Source organism: Oncorhynchus tshawytscha, linkage group LG27, assembly GCF_018296145.1.
Source record: "Oncorhynchus tshawytscha isolate Ot180627B linkage group LG27, Otsh_v2.0, whole genome shotgun sequence".
Taxonomy (NCBI): domain Eukaryota; kingdom Metazoa; phylum Chordata; class Actinopteri; order Salmoniformes; family Salmonidae; genus Oncorhynchus; species Oncorhynchus tshawytscha.
The window spans coordinates 13,562,034-13,578,752 of NC_056455.1; the positions used below are offsets into that span (position 1 = coordinate 13,562,034).

Here is a 16,719-nt window from a genome sequence, read left to right on the forward strand (position 1 = left end):
GGTTGAATTTTACGGGGGCCTGGTGATTTAGAAAAGGGTGTCCCCTCTCGGAGGGCAGAGTGGCTGCGCTGTGCGAGGCATCGTCGTCATAGCTCCCTACAGAAGAGCGAGAGCCTTAATTCCCACCCACCTGTGAGTCATCCATTGCACTTAGCAGGAAATAAAGGAACAAGCTCTCGAGAATGAATGCGCCTGCAGTTCTTTCACAAATTACCAAGAGGATAAGCAGCTCCAGTTAAAAGTTGTGAAGCAAAAGTTGCAAAAGGGCAAGTGGCCTATTTTAAAAAATATATATATATATATATATATATATATATATATATATCACCAAGATGGATTGAATTTGGGTTTAGCTGTCATTGCCCGAGACAGAGCTACTCTACTCAGTAGTTGATGACATGCATTTGGATCCTCATCATCACCTCATACTCTTTTGAGGACCTAAACATTATAATATAATACAGTAATTGGCCACAGTTGGCTATGTTGCTGTTGGTTACCATATTTGGCTTTAAATTATGGTCATTAACAGCAATTAATACGTAATGTTAAAAAGAGGGGGGGAAAGAATGGACATGTTTTGTAGTCACGGTCCTCTAAGAAATGCTGTTTGTGCGTTGGAGGGAGGAAGATCCAATGCAGAGAGGGAGATTATAAAATAAACCTCTCTCTCCTACTCCCACACACCATTGAGAAAAAATATCAGAGGAGAGAAAAGCATCAGAATTCAGGCTGCGTCTTCTCCCCACAACGCGCGCTCACACACCCTCCCTCCCCTGCCCTTGCTGCTTTTTTTTTCTTCATTTCAGTGAATGGACTCATCTGTGACTCATCTCTCCTTGGTGAATCATTCCCCTCTCCCTCCCTCCCTCCCTCCCTCCCTCCCTCCCTCCCTCCCACCCTCACTCTTCTCTTCTCCCCCCCTCTCTTCACCATACCAGCCATTTTCTCCCCCTTTTCCCCCTGCACTTTACACCAATTCACCTCTCACCAGGGAGCTATGCTGCTGCAGTACTATTTCTGTTGTGACGGGCTAGGGGGATAGAGGAGTTTTTAGGGTATGGGGGGCATAGGGAGGGAGGGAGCAGGGGTGTATGCAGTCATTCTGTAGAGACAACAACCTCAAACTATTTTGGCATTCGAGTCAGTGACACGGAAGGGCCCCCCCCCCTCCCTGCACACACACACCCTGCCTCCCCGCTGAACTTTTTTCCCTCTGACTCTGCTCTACTTGTCTGCTGTGGTGCCTTGAATACAAATGGATCTGAGCCGCCCTGTGCAATGGAAAGAGAAAAGACATTGAGAGAGACGCATAAGAGAGCCCGCATTGCCTTAGGATCTCTCGTTTAAAAAGAGGTTAGCAAGGTGTGGGCCTGCCGGACCTGTGTGTGTCTGCGAGTGTAAACTCAGCTCCCATCTCAAGGTCTTGAAACAAACCATCCGCAGTTTAAAAAAAAAAAAGATGCGTAAGAACCATGAACCTTGTCATTTGATCTCTGTTAGGAGCATCTGTCGCATTAGTTTTTTCCTAGAGCTCACACAGCTCCTGTCTGGATGTGTAGTGCTTCTCCCATTGACAGAAAGCAGAGCCCCGTTAGCTCAGCCACTGTTTACAGCTGGGGAATTGTCAGAGTAGTCTTTTGGCTGTTGGGAAGGCTTGGTCCTTGTCCTGCCCTGCCTTTTGAGGCTCGTATGGGGATATGTTTGCCTTTTGGGTTTCTACCCAGGGCCCATATTTAGTCTATAACTGGCTTAATTTAGCTCCACCTCCCTCCCATTTTCCCCTCGATCCATTGGCCTGAGGTGGCAGATTCAGTTTGCAGCTATTGTGAAATGTCACTTCTCAAGGTTGCAGTATTTCTATCTGATGTAAATGATGAAAGCCACAGAGCTGATTTTATTTACTAAGTCCATCCCCTCACACTGAAGTCCAGGCAGTGTCTCATGATGAAAGACATTCAAAGCTTTAGTTGGTATTAAAAATGTGTTATTTTGTCCCTGATTTTCCGACCAGCATCACCTGCAACAGCTCAATGTGTTCCAGGCGTCCCTGTCCATTTCGGGCATGCCCCACAGACCTCTGGGGAGGGCCCAGTCCTCCCCTGCCACTGCCAGCATCAAGGGGGCTCCCATGGGTGAGGTCCCCATCAAGCACCTCTTCACTACAGGTACGCTTCTTTTGGTTTTTGGAACAGATGACATAAAAAGTGAGATGATCAGGACCCATTGAACAATATGAAGGAAACTGACTCAACTTAGCGATCTGAATCTCTATTTTTTTTTGTTATAGTGATAGATAGTAGAGCTTATGTAGCAATGAATGTGGCAATGAATCCCCATTAAACTCTAACGAAAGCCATTGGCCTTAGAAAATACACTTTCAGAAAACAAACACTCCCCTAGCCAGTCCATGATCAAATGGCCTTGCAGGATGGGATGTGTTGACTAAGTCAGTGGTTCCCAAACTGTGGGGCGTGGCGAGGGGTCGGCAGGTACTCAGTCCGGCTTTCAACTTACTCTTGAAAGTTGTAATAGTACAATGCACAAGGTGCAATTTGGAAATTGGGTGGTGTATCATTAGTTCCTCTTGTCATGTCAGTCAATGCATACCTTAGAGCTATGTATAACTTGTCAGAAATGTCCAGATCAACTAGCCCATGTCGGCTAATGTTTTTTTAGGCCATATTATTTTAATTGTTTTAGTCACTCAAATATCACGAATACTCATTAGACATGGAAAATTGAATACAATTGCCCAAAAAAATAGCTTTAAAACTGAAATTGTCTTTGCAACCAATAGCAGAATGTGTAGAATTGCAGGAAATAAGCTTTAAATAGACATGGTTGTGTGCACATGCAGGGGGGCACGGTATGTTCCCCAATGCTGGAAGGCCCCCCTGAGTGAAAAGTTTAGGAACCTGTGTACTAAGTGAGTTCAATAAGGGCTGAGGCAAGCAGCCTGCCTGGGTGTAATTATTTCAGCAGAGAAAATAATAATAGCGAGAGCCTGCAGGGTTGGATCTGATGAAACCAGGATGGCAGGATGACATTGAGCCATCCTCCACCATGGAATCATTAACATCTCCAACAGTCCTAACATGAAAAAGCCATTAGAGATGGTCTTATTATGCTCTGACCTGCTGGGTAATGGGGTTATGAGCAGTGTGGTCACCATTTGTTCTGAGAGAGAAGTTGAAGAGGTTGCCCTGTGGTTGGTCTTCTTCCTGCCTTGAAAAGCTACATTTTCTCCTTTCCATCTATCTCTCTATTTCTTTCCCTTATCTTTCTCTCTCTCCATCTCACTCACGCCATCCCTTTTTTCCATCTTTCTCTTGCACTCTTTCTCTCCCATCATCTCAGGGTTGGTGTACGACACCTTTATGCTGAAGCACCAGTGTATGTGTGGGAACACCCACATCCACCCAGAGCACGCCGGCCGCATCCAGAGTGTGTGGTCCCGGTTGCAGGAGACTGGGCTTCTGGGCCGCTGTGAGGTGAGGGCTCCCTGCACACTACAGCTAGAATGGCGACCAGCTCCGTTCCATATTTCCAAAGAGAATTTCTCTCAGTAACTTAAACAAGAGTGGTAGCTACAGTGGGGAGAACAAGTATTTGATACACTGCCGATTTTGCAGGTTTTCCTACTTACAAAGCATGTAGATGTCTGTCATTTTTTATCTTAGGTACACTTCAACTCTGAGAGATGGAATCTAAAACAAAAATCCAGAAAATCACATTTGTATGATTTTTAAGTAATTAATTAGCATTATATTGCATGACTTATTGCATAAGTATTTGATCACCTAGCAACCAGTAAGAATTCCAGCTCTCACAGACCTGTTAGGTTTTCTTTAAGAAGTCCGCCTGTTCTCCACTCATTACCTGTATTAACTGCACCTGTTTGAACTCGTTACCTGTATAAAAGACACCTGTCCACACACTCAGTCAAACAGACTCCAACCTCTCCACAATGGCCAATACCAGAAGGCTGTGTAAAGACATCAGGGATAAAATTGTAGACCTGCACAAGGCTGGGATGGGCTACAGGACAATAGGCAAGCAGCTTGGTGAGAAGGCAACAACTGTTGGCGCAATTATTAGAAAATGGAAGAAGTTCAAGATGACGGTTAATCACACTCTGTTTGGGGCTCCATGCAAGATCTCACCTCGTGGGGCATCAATGATCATGAGGAAGGTGAGGGATCAGCCCGGAACTACACGGCAGGACCTGGTCAATGACCTGAAGAGAGCTGGGACCACAGTCTCAAAGAAAACCATTAGTAACACACTACGCCGTCATGGATTAAAATCCTGCAGTGCACACAAGGTCCCCCTGCTCAAGCCAGCGCATGTTCAGGCCCGTCTGACGTTTGCCAATGACCATCTGGATGATCCAGAGGAGGAATGGGAGAAGGTCATGTGGTCTGATGAGACAAAAATAGAGCATTTTGGTCTAAACTCCACTCGCTGTGTTTGGAGGAAGAAGGATGAGTACAACCCCAAGAACACCATCCCAACCGTGAAGCATGGAGGTGGAAACATCATTCTTTAGGGATGCTTTTCTGCAAAGGGGACAGGACGACTGCACCGTATTGAGGAGAGGATGGATGGAGCCATGTAATGCGAGATCTTGGCCAACAACCTCCTTCCCTCAGGAAGAGCATTGAAGATGGGTCGTGGCTGGGTCTTCCAGCATGACAACGACCTGAAACACACAGCCAGGGCAACTAAGGAGTGGCTCCGTAAGAAGCATCTCAAGGTCCTGGAGTGGCCTAGCCAGTCTCAGACCTGAACCCAATAGAAAATCTTTGGAGGGAGGTGAAAGTCCGTATTGCCCAGCGACAGCCCCGAAACCTGAAGGATCTGGAGAAGGTCTGTATGGAGGAGTTGGCCAAAATCCCTGTTGCAGTGTGTGCAAACCTGGTCAAGAACTACAGGAAACGTATGATCTCTGTAATTGCACACAAAGGTTTCTGTACCAAATATTAAGTTCTGCTTTTCTGATGTATCAAATACTTATGTCATGCAATAAAATGCAAATTAATTTCTTAAAAGCATACAATGTGGTTTTCTGGAGTTTTGTTTTAGATTCTGTCTCTCACAGTTGAAGTGTACCTATGATAACCTGCAAAATCGGCAGTGTTTCCTTTTATCAAATACTTGTTCTCCCCACTGTTTTTGTGGAAATGAGAATGAGCTTTGTCCATTATTAGTTCAAGTTAATTTTAAAAATCACGTCCCAATTAGCAATACAACACAACACTGAATGAAATTGATGTATTGTGTGCTACGTGCGTTTTCCTTTACCGTGTACAGAGGATTCGGGGGAGGAAGGCCACGTTGGATGAGATCCAGACTGTGCATTCAGAATACCACACCCTGCTGTATGGCACCAGTCCCCTCAACAGACAGAAACTAGACAGCAAGAAGCTCTTAGGTGCCTAACCTCATCTCTTCATGTCTTTGCTCCTCAAATATATTTGTGTGTGTGTGTGTTTCCCTAGCCATTTTGCTCGAATGGTGGAAACAAGATTTGCCCCAAGCATCCTTGAAAGTAGTGACTGCCCCTCCCCTCCATCCACCCACACACTCACACGCAGTCAGGTGGATTGTTTGAAGGCTTAGCTCCCCTGACAGGCGCAGGGGGTGTATTTTTAGACCTGCTGGTCGAGGGGAAAGGGCCCCAGACGCCCGTCCACCCCCGTCTGGGTGACTCATAGCTAGGCTGGGTCTCATAGAAGAGGAGGGAGGGGGGGGATGACTGGATCAGCTGCAAAACAGCACTGCAGTGACTGAGCCGTCGACTACACACACACACACACTTCAAAGTGAGTTCACTCTGTGCGGTGCTGAGCAGAACAGGACTTGCAGACATCGATGGTAAAAAAAACAATTATACAGTGCATTCGGAAAGTATTCAGACCCCTTGACTTATTCCACAATATGCTATGTTACAGCCATATTCTAAAATGGATTTTAAAAGCTTTTCATCAATCTACACACAATACTCCATAAGGAAATGTTTGCAAATGTATAAAAAAAGATACCTTGTTTACATAAGTATTCAGAGCCTTTGCTATGAATTCTCAATTGAGCTCAGGTGCATCCTGTTTCCATTGATCATCCTTGATGTTTCTACAACTTGGACAGAGTCCACCTGTGGTAAATTCAATTGATTGGACATAATTTGGAAAGGCACACACCTGTCTATATAAGGTCCCATATTTGACAGTGTATGTCAGCAAAAGCCAAGCCATGAGGTCGAAGGAAGCTCCAAGAGGATTGTGTCGAGGCACACATCTGGGGAAGGGTACCAAAAAATGTCTGCAGCATTGAAGGTCCCCAAGAGAACAGTGGCCTGCATCATTCTTAAATGGAAGAAGTTTGGAACCACCAAGACTCTTCTAGAGCCGGCCAAACTGAGCAATCGGCGAAGAAGGGCCTTGGTCAGGGAGGTGACCAAGAACCCGATGGTCACTCTGACAGAGCTCCAGAGTTCTTCTGTGGAGATGGGAGAAACTTCCAGAAGGACAACCATCTCTGCAGCACCCCACATGTCCAATCAGCACTCCACCAATCAGGCCTTTATGGTAGAGAGGCCAGACTGAAGCGCCTCTTCAGTAAAAGGCACATGATGAAGGATGAATGGAGTGAAGTACAGAGAGATCATTTGATGAAAACCTGCTCAGGATCTCAGACTGGGGTGATGGTTCACCTTCCAACAGGACAACGACCCTAAGCACACCACCAAGATAACGCCGCAGTGACTTTGGGACAAGTCTCTGAATGTCCTTGAGTGGCCCAGCCAGAGCCCGAACTTGAACCCGATCGAACATCTCTGGAGAGACCTGACAATAGCTGTGCAGCGACATTCCCCATCCGACCTGACAGAGCTTGACAGAGCTTGAGGATCTGAAGAGAAGAATGGGAGAAACTCCCCAAATACAGGTGTGCCAAGCTTGTAGCGTCATACTGTAATCGTTGACAAAGGTGCTTCAACTAAGTAAAGGGTTTGAATACTTATGTAAACGTGATGGTTTTTTAAAATACATTTTCAAAAATGTCATTGGGGGTATTCTGTGTAGCTTGATAAAGGAAAAAAAAGATTTTAATCCATTTTAGAATTAGGCTTTAACAAAATGTTGAAAAAGTCGGTGTCTGAATACTTTCCAAATGCACTGTATCCCGAGCATCTTGGGAAAAGAACTCCCTGCTTGGAAGGCTAAAAGGTGTGTGATAAAATGTTGAAATATAGCTAAATAGTGTTTAACTTGTTTAAACTACAACCTAATATTTGTTCCCTGATTGGCTCCTTAAGGTCCAATCAGTCAGAAGATGTATGCTGTGTTGCCCTGTGGAGGCATTGGGGTGAGTGTTCGATCTATCCATCTATCCATTTATAATGGAGTTACATTTGCATTTTATTTAGAGGTAGAGATTCAATAATACAGTATCAGAAAGTCATGCAGTTTAATTGTAGGATATTCATTCAACATAAGCAGCACAAAGCTGAGCATTACATCACCTACAGAAGTGTCATCATGTTATCAGTGTTTAAAAGAACAGTAGCAGGGTGGGGATGAGTGTGTTCTCTATTGCCCTCTGCAGGTGGACAGTGACACTGTGTGGAACGAGATGCACTCCTCAGGCGCTGTCAGAATGGCTGTTGGCTGCGTCATCGAGCTGGCTTTCAAAGTGGCCGCCGGGGAACTGAAGGTAACATTACCAGCCTCTCTCCGTTCCACTACTGTTTGATTGAAAGTTGTAAGGGGCAACCTTTCACCTTAATTTAAAACAAACAATATGTAATAATTATGTACTATACCCTGTGGGTTTGTTCATGGGTGGACACTGTAGTACCCTGATCAATAAGCACTTGATTTTGATGATGGATAGGCCTACTCAACATTCTCACAAACTGTTTCTCTCTCTCCTCTCCGTTTCAGAACGGTTTTGCCGTGGTGCGTCCACCAGGCCATCACGCTGAGGAATCCACTGCCATGTGAGTACACCCAGGGAATCATGGGTAGAGCCAGGGCAGGGGAGTGGCTAGGGGCTTCAAGGGAGTTGGTTTCAGTTCCATAGAGACGTGGCCTGTGTGATGGTTGATACAATAATTGGTACAAACGTCTCTTTTGAGTAGCTACTGGGCAGTGCCCTTCAACAATCTCCCTGTTTCTGCTGATAAAAGAAAAATGGACATCTTTTGTGTCTGTCTGCAGGGGCTTCTGCTTCTTCAACTCAGTGGCCATCACAGCCAAGCTGCTACAGCAGAAACTAGGAGTGAGCAAGATCCTCATCGTGGACTGGGTGAGTTGGGGTCATATGTTAGCGATGCCCTTTATGTGCTAGTGTTGTCATGATACCAAAATATATACCATACGTTATGTGATCAATGCAGGTCATGTATTATTATTCACATATCCATTCTCTGTGTCCAGGACATTCACCATGGTAACGGGACACAGCAGGCTTTTTACAACGACCCCAATGTACTTTACATTTCCATGCATCGCTACGACGATGGAAACTTCTTCCCCGGCAGTGGGGCTCCTGAAGAGGTGGGGGTTGGACCTGGTGTTGGCTTCAACACAAACATCGCTTGGACAGGGGGCGTAGAACCGCCCATGGGTGACGTGGAGTACCTGACTGCCTTCAGGTGAACAGACGGTTGTTGGTCATTAGCTGAACGAGCAGCAACATTGGCACTGATCTTTCATTCATATGAACAGGCTCTGCTTATTTAGCACACTGCTTAGTTCTTGCAGATGGTCTGGAAACGTAAGAAATGAAAATGTCGTTCTCCATCTTGTCTGTTAAACAGGACGGTGGTGATGCCCATAGCCAACGAGTTCTCCCCTGACGTGGTCCTAGTGTCCGCTGGGTTTGATGCCGTGGAGGGCCACCAGTCCCCTCTGGGAGGATACAACGTCACTGCTAAATGTAAGTTGAACATTACTCTTGAACATTTTTCTGCCAAGCCTTTTCCATAGTTTGTGCTTTTATAGGAGGGTCCTCCAGCTAATTGTATATACACTACTACACCCTGCTGGTAGAATAGTACTTAACCACTAGAAGAAAAGCCAGACTCCATAGGAATATTGAAGTATGTCAATTATTTCCTATCATAAGGGGCCTTTACTTAATAAACCTGCACAAAACTAAAATTCCCGTGCAGACCTCTCCTATTTACATCAATTCATGATTTAGTCCGATTATACTCAGTACAGGGTCAATACAGTGTTGAACCATCCTCAGGTTTCAGCCACCTCACCAAGCAGCTGATGAAGCTGGCAGGGGGACGTGTGGTCCTGGCGCTAGAAGGAGGTCACGACCTCACGGCCATCTGTGATGCCTCAGAGTCCTGCGTGGCGGCCCTGCTCGGCGATGAGGTATGACATCATCTGCTATAGGAGGGGAGAGTGGCGTGATGTCACATACACTATATGTAGAGATGGATGTAATTGTTCAGAGGAAATTCTTTGTTTTTACATCCCAATCTGTCAATCTCTCTCTCTCTCCCTCCCTCTACACTCTCTCTTGCACACTCTGTCTCACGCTCTCTGTCAGTTGGACCCCCTGCCACAGGCTGTCCTGCAACAGAAGCCCTGTCCAAAAGCTGCTGCCTCTCTGGAGAGGGTCATCGAGATACAGAGTGAGTTAGTTCCCTAAAATCAAATTTATCATTGTGTTTTTCCTGCACATATGCACTTAGTTGTGTTCGCGTCATGTGTATCACGTCACCCTTAAAACTGACACGACTCTCTCTCTACCTTATCTTTCTCTCCCTGCAGGTAAACACTGGAGCTCTCTCCAAAGGTTGGCTCCCACGGTGGGCCAGTCCTTAATGGATGCCCAGCGGAGAGAGAAGGACGAGGCCGACACGGTCACCGCCATGGCATCGCTTACCGTGGATACGGAGCAGGCCGCCGCTTCCACCGTCTCCACGGAGACCAGCAGGTAAACACCTGCACCATTCACTCTTTTGGTGATTTTATGTGGTTTTGGAATGGCTGTTTTTAAGATATCAGATTCATTCACAAGGCCGTGGGCCTGAAGTTCCACTGAGACTTATCATATACGCTTTGCACGACCTTCTTTGGTAAGGGCTTTTATTTTGGCATGACTAAGAGGCTAATGTCTGTCATGCCGTTTCCTATTTGGTGTACCTGCAGGTCTACAGAAGAGCCAATGGAAGAGGAGCCTGTCTTGTAGGAGGAAATGGGGAGTTGTCACGACAGCGCAACACCTTTGTCTCCACGTCCTTCGGCACTAGCCTTCTCCTGTCATCCTCTCCTCTTTCCAGCTCTCGCCTCACCTCTTTCCATTTCCTGAGGAATGATGGACTTGTGCTAGCCTCCCTTTCCAACTCACTGAGGTGAGTTTGTTAAAGTGTGTGTGTGGGAGAGGAGAGGCGGGAACACACAGACCTAAAGAGGGCAGCGGCGGATATCTGTGATTGGTGGAAAAGCAGGAAGAGGCAGGACCTTTTGAGGAGCCTGTGTGTCTTGCTTTTTTCTTTGAATCTTTTTTTGTAAGCAGAAGGCAGTGGATCCAGGAGGGTACCTCGGCTATGAGGCCCGAGAAGCTTTGTACATTTCTTGTCATACTTTATACTTTTCAGGAACATTAGAACTGAAAAAGCCAACAAGCAGCAAAAATATTTCAACAGTCACAAATACACTCAAACACACCCGCATTATATTATATACACTAAGTTCCCAACAGCGGAACAACAATGGGGTTGTATCAATGAATAATGCTCTTCCTTTCAGAGCATGCGTACCTCTGTTCCTATTTTGTCTGTCGTTTGGTATTCTCGTGCGTCTATTCAATAATCTGTTCAAAGAAGCACACAAACATATGATATGTATATTTGTGTGTGTGTGTGTGTGTATATATACATATAATATATATTACACACTGTATATTCCTTTCACTGTATCCGATATCAGCTGTGGTTGTGGAGGTCGAGCTGTGGATCCTGCCAAGGGAGACTTACTGGCTGAAGGAGACAACATATCTCTCCAATACAGCCTTTTCTTTTCTTTTTCAGGAAGCCTCAGCTCCCTCCACTTTGTATGGGACAGAATGCATTTTGAGGTGGTTTTTACCATTCTACTTTGTTTGGACTATCAAAAAAGGACACATGCATACCCAGAATCAAATTTACCGCTTGGTGCAATGGAAGGCTATGGATTGGACAAGGAAGGATTTTGTGGAATAATGCTTAGATTATAAACTTTTTGTCTCACGCTTGCTGCTGCGACTGGGAGACTTGTGGTGGTCATGAGACTGGAGAAAGACGTTTTTAGAAGAACTTGGTGCCTTTATATTAAATATCCCTGTTAACACCAACTACACCCACTTAGCAGAACACAGGACAGAAAGACAAATCCACACACTTGTTACACTCATGTCTGTTTTGTATATTTGTTTGCTTGTTTGTTTCTTTCAAAATGCCTTAATTTCCTCCAGAGAATGCACCATTTTAGCTATCTCCGCAGAGATGGGAGTAGAATCCTATGTCCTCTCTCTTTCTGGGTTTGTGTAATACTCTAGGTCAAAGGTCAGTGTGGCCTTAACAACTGAGGTTTTTTTTGCGTCCTTTATCAATCCCGACCCGTACATATGCGGCTGACGGTATGATTGTGAGGAAATTTGAATGCTACAACGACCAACTTTCTTTGCTATGTCACTTCCTGTCACTTGTAAATACTGCATCCTGTTCTGCTCTAGCAAACCCCTCAACTTGAGACGGTTCAATAACGAACTCATTGTTTTTCCAATTAATTTAGAGGGGAAGGACTGAACTTGGTCACTTTTTTTTTGTAAACAAATGTTTTATTTTGTAAAAAATCTAATCTAAGATGTATACGAATAATGACAATAAGTGTTAATCAAATTGGATATGAATATTACATTTGAGAAGGGTAAAAAAACAAAAAAACATTCAATGTTAAAGCCACCTAAGCACACATCGTGTTAGATTTGCTATCAATGTTTTATCCTTTTTTCTAAGTGCCATTTGTTTTTTCCACACAAAAAAAAGACAACAGAAATTGTGATTTGGTGACATGTGGATTGATCTCATTTGGCAAATAACCATGAGCAAGCACCACTTTAGATGTTTACTCTGCAATACCCCAATCCCTCAACTGTTGCCCACTTGTCAGCTGTCATAAACCCTTTGTTTGACTTAGTGTCCAGGTGCTGTGTTATCTGGTCTCCGTTGTTGTCAACAATATTTATATTTCTCAATCAAATGAAAAGTGTTTGTACTTGACACACATGATCAAACAAATTAAATACTAAGATGTCTTTGTCCCACTGAAAAATATATTTTCCAATCTATCATCATGCTTGAGGAATTCATACAAATCAAGTATATCTACTAGAGAATGGTAACCGACACCTCCCTTAAAGACATGCTCCGGAACTTTGGCGACTACTAAGTATTTTTTAAACCTCCGGCTTTGGGCTGGATGTGTCAATGTATAGTTCATGCATGCATAATCTATGAGCAGAATTACTGTCTTACCTCAATTAGCTACGCAATCCCTAGTTTAAAAGCCACTTTTTTGGGGGGGATGCTGTGCTGCGGCATTTTCCTTATTTTCCCCCACTTGGGCCAGCCCCCTAGCAATTTGAGTAAAACCAATGAGCTTCTGCCCCTCGTCAGCTACGAAATGTACATGGTACACCTACAGCGGAGAAAGAGCGATCAATGACATGGTGCACATATCTGCACATATGTGACGTAATACACAATTGTTGGGGGACACTTTTTGCTCGTTGGCACAACTTTCAGAACTACCGGTTAAAAAGTATCCAAAAGTACCGGAGAATCTCTTTTAACCAGCATACTCTCAGGAGATAATGTGTGGTGCAGAGCTTGTCTACATTGATCATTTTGTTTTATTTCAAACAATGTAACATAACACTGACCAAGTCTTCTGCATCTGTCCTCTTTATTGAGGTAAACTATCATTAAGGAATAGGTTATTTCTAGTTTTTCCCTGTAATGATATATATTTAATTCTCTACCTGTCCACTCACCATCGTAAGGTACTTTTGTCCCTTTGTCACACAACTGTATATTGAACTTATCTACATACTGTAATAACTATACAGTGCCGACGTTTCATGAACGTTAAATGGGTGTCAACGCCTAACTCTCTCACTAGTTACCCTTTTTCATATGAAACACAAAGGGCTAGCCTAGTTAAATACAAAATGTAAGTTTTATTAGAGGTTTTCAGCCCTGTCATTTGAAGTCTATATGACTCCATGTCCATCTCAAGTAGATCAAGCTTTATGCTCCAATCCCAAATGAATGGGAAGGTTGGACACTGGCACTGTCTAAAATGTTGAAATCAGATCATCTTTTCCATTTTATTTGGGATTCAAGCATACAGTGCTATCGGGATGTATTCAGACCCCTTGATTTTTTTTTTATGTTACAGCCTTCTAAAAATGTATTTAAAAAAAAAAAATCCCACCAATCTACACACAATACCACATGATGACCAAGCAAAAACTTGTCTTTTTAGAATTTTTGCAAATGTATCTCAAATAAAAACAGCAGCACCTTATTTACATAAGTATTCAGACCTTTTGCTATGAGACTTGAAATTGATTCCATTGATCATCCTTGATGTTTCTACATCTTGATTGGAGTCCACCTGTGGTAAATTCAATTGATTGGACATGATTTGGAAAGGCACACACCTGTGTATATAAGGTCCCACAGTTGACAGTGTATATCAGAGCAAAACCAAGCCATGAGATCAAAGGAATTATCCGTAGAGCTCTGAGACCGGATTGTGTCGAGGCACAGATCTGGGGAAGGGTACCCACAAATTTCTTCAGCTTTGAAGGTCCCCAAGAACACAGTGGCCTGCATCATTCTTAAGTGGAATAAGTTTGGAACCACCAAGACTCTTTCTAGAGCTTGCCGCACAGCCAGACTGAGCAATTGGGGGAGAAGGGCCGTGGTCAGGGAGGTGACCAAGAAACCGATGGTTCCAGAGTTCCTCTGTGGAGATGGAAGAACCTTCCAGAAGGACAACCATATCTGCAGCACTCCACCAATCAGACCTTTATGGTAGTGGTCAGATGGAAGCCACTCCTCAGTAAAAGGCAAATGACAGCCCGCTTGAGTTTGCCAAAGGCACCTAAAGACTCTGACCATGACAAACAAGGTTCTCTGGTCTGATGAAACCAAGATTGAACTCTTTGGCTTGAATGCCAAGCGTCACATCTGGAGGAAACCTGGCACCATCCCTACGGTGAAGCGTGGTGGTAGCAGCATCATGCTATGGGGGATGTTTTTTAGTGGCAGGGACTGGGAGACTAGTCAGGATCGAGGGAAAGATGAACAGAACAAAGTACAGAGATCCTTGATGAAAACCTGCTCCAGAGTGCGCTGGACCTCAGGCTGGAGTGAAGGTTCACCTTCCAAGCACACAGCCAAGACAATGCAGGAGGGGCTTCGGGACAAGTCCATGGATGTCCTTGAGTGGCCCAGCCAGAGCCTAGACTTGAACCCGATCGAACATCTGGAGAGACTTGAAAATAGCTGTGTAGCGACGCTCCCCATCCAACCTGTCAGAGCTTGAGGCTCTGCAGAGAAGAATGGGAGAAACTCCCCAAATACAGGTGTGCCAAGCTTGTACCGTCATACCCAATAATACTCAAGACTGTAATTGCTGCCAAAGTTGCTTCAATAAAGTACTGAGTAAAGGGACTGAATACTTATGTAAATGTGATTTACGTTTTTTAAAATGTATAATCTAAGAACCTGTTTTTGCTTTGTCATTATGGGGTATTGTGTGTAGATTGAGGGGGGGGGGACTATTTAATCCATTTTATAATAAGGCTGTAATGTAACAAAATATGGAAAAGGTGATGCCGTCTAATTACTTTCCAAATGCACGTTACAGCTGGAGCTACTTAACCAATGGTGTGGGACTTGGAATCATGTTGACATTGGAGCACCTTCGAGGTCTGAAACTTTGAATGGTGAGTTAACTACCCCTTTAACGTCATAGCCCCCATTGTCATACCGACCATGGTTTGCTCTTTGTTCTCCAGTGGTACTACTTTCCAGACGGAGCACATGTGACCTGATGTCACAGAAAAAACAGGCATTCGCCATTTGAACGAACTCTAATCACGGTGTTGTCACAATCATGTCACCAGGGTAGGAATTGAAACACTCTACACTTGCAAAATTGTTGGTGGATGCCACTGTACTCACATATGTAATGTACACAGTAGTTCCTACTTCCTTTTACATGTGGCTATGGTGTGGGGGGTGCTTGCAGTACATGTGACTACTGTGACCTTGTTTTGTTCTGTTTTGATGTAGATCATTGACCATTTGAGATTTGGTGCATAGTTTTGTACCTCCACCTTGTATGGCATATATAAGGGTTATTGGGCTGTCCTGTGGGTGAGATGGCATGACAGAATTACCCTTTTTCTTTAATTGAACTGTGTGTTTTGGAGGTCAGAGCTTTTTTCCTGGGGGTATATTGGAGGGGCAGCAAAAAACAACACTCAAATCAAGAAAGTCTACTCTGAATAAAGTAATGTTTTTGTGTGTTGCCTTAGACAAAACAACTACTACAAGTGGCAACCATGCAAATATGTTCTGTCTAAACAGATACTGGAAGACATCCAAGTTTGTAAATTATATCGACTTATCCACCATTGAAGATAGCTTTATTGTTGCTGCCACACTATTTTGCTATTCAGTAAATAATGTATATTTATTGATATTTCATACGTTGTGTATGTAGTGACCTATGATCGTCAAGGTTCAAAGAGTAATTGTATATTTTTTGACTTTGGAAAGAGAAGTGTGTCTCTTACATTGTCCTTCCACTGCGCTGGTGTTTCAATCTCCACTTTCTGTGGTTGGATGTTTAAATATGTGACTGTCTTTTACCTTTATATTTTAAATATATTCTTTCTCTCTTCTGGTCATAACTAATGCAGACGTTTTGAATTGATCAAAGCACATTCCTTAATGTCATGTGTTCTTTCAAATGCTTTCCTGTTGCGACAATACAAATGTGTTTATACTAATTGCTACTCACGTGTATAAGTGCATATATGTGTACACATGTGCAATACACGCTATTTGAACAATCTATTACTGTGACTATTATGGATGAAAATCGCTGTCCCTAAGAATTTTTTTCATGAGTTGCATTGTGCACAACGCCACCTTGTGGGTTAGCAAGGATCTTAAAGGGAATGTTGAGTCTGATTACTGTTTTATTTCAGGTTTTGTGTAAATTTTAAAGCCCTTTTTTTATTACTCATTGTAATGTTGTGACATCCTATTTGAGTAAATATTTTTTAAAGTGGGCCTGTTAATTGTCTGAAACTCAATAAAGCGATTCACTGCTCCAATACAAAGAGGAGTAAACATATTTCATGTACAGTGTCGGTTGTGGGATGGGGGGGCTGCAGGGAAAGTGCCCAGTCGGTAATCGGGCTTGTAACAGGCAAGTCAAAAGCATATCTTTAGGACTGTCCACTCCACATATCCATTTATGGTGGAAATTAAGATGAATGTGAAATGCCAACTGCTTGGATGGTTTACTCTTGTGCTAGTGATGAGGGATGTGTATGGTCAAGCAACACTCAAATTCAGTCTCCAAAAAGTGTGAGTGAATTAACGAAATGTTTTTATGCATAGGTTTA

At 43.8% G+C, this 16,719-nt stretch overlaps 1 protein-coding gene across 4 annotated transcripts; it reads left to right on the plus strand.

Annotated features, from left to right (window-relative positions):
• Positions 1 to 1,025: 1,025 nt before the first annotated feature.
• Positions 1,026 to 16,445, plus strand: LOC121841082 (histone deacetylase 5-like). Of its 4 annotated transcripts, XR_006080110.1 has the most exons (15): positions 1,026 to 2,168; positions 3,361 to 3,494; positions 5,317 to 5,437; positions 7,319 to 7,368; positions 7,609 to 7,716; positions 7,947 to 8,002; positions 8,223 to 8,310; positions 8,442 to 8,659; positions 8,825 to 8,943; positions 9,259 to 9,392; positions 9,571 to 9,655; positions 9,795 to 9,960; positions 10,176 to 10,378; positions 14,946 to 15,024; positions 15,097 to 16,445. XR_006080110.1 is itself a non-coding variant. In XM_042307283.1 (13 exons), exons 1-13 carry the CDS (start codon positions 2,066 to 2,068, stop codon positions 10,213 to 10,215), a joined length of 1,422 nt encoding a protein of 473 aa, XP_042163217.1. In that variant the 5' UTR covers positions 1,026 to 2,065; the 3' UTR covers positions 10,216 to 12,457. The 4 variants fall into 4 exon arrangements, 1 of the variants encoding a protein (XP_042163217.1); XR_006080109.1 differs by having other exon boundaries at positions 14,946 to 16,445; XR_006080111.1 differs by lacking the exons at positions 14,946 to 15,024; positions 15,097 to 16,445 and adding an exon at positions 11,057 to 12,457.
• Positions 16,446 to 16,719: the final 274 nt, after the last annotated feature.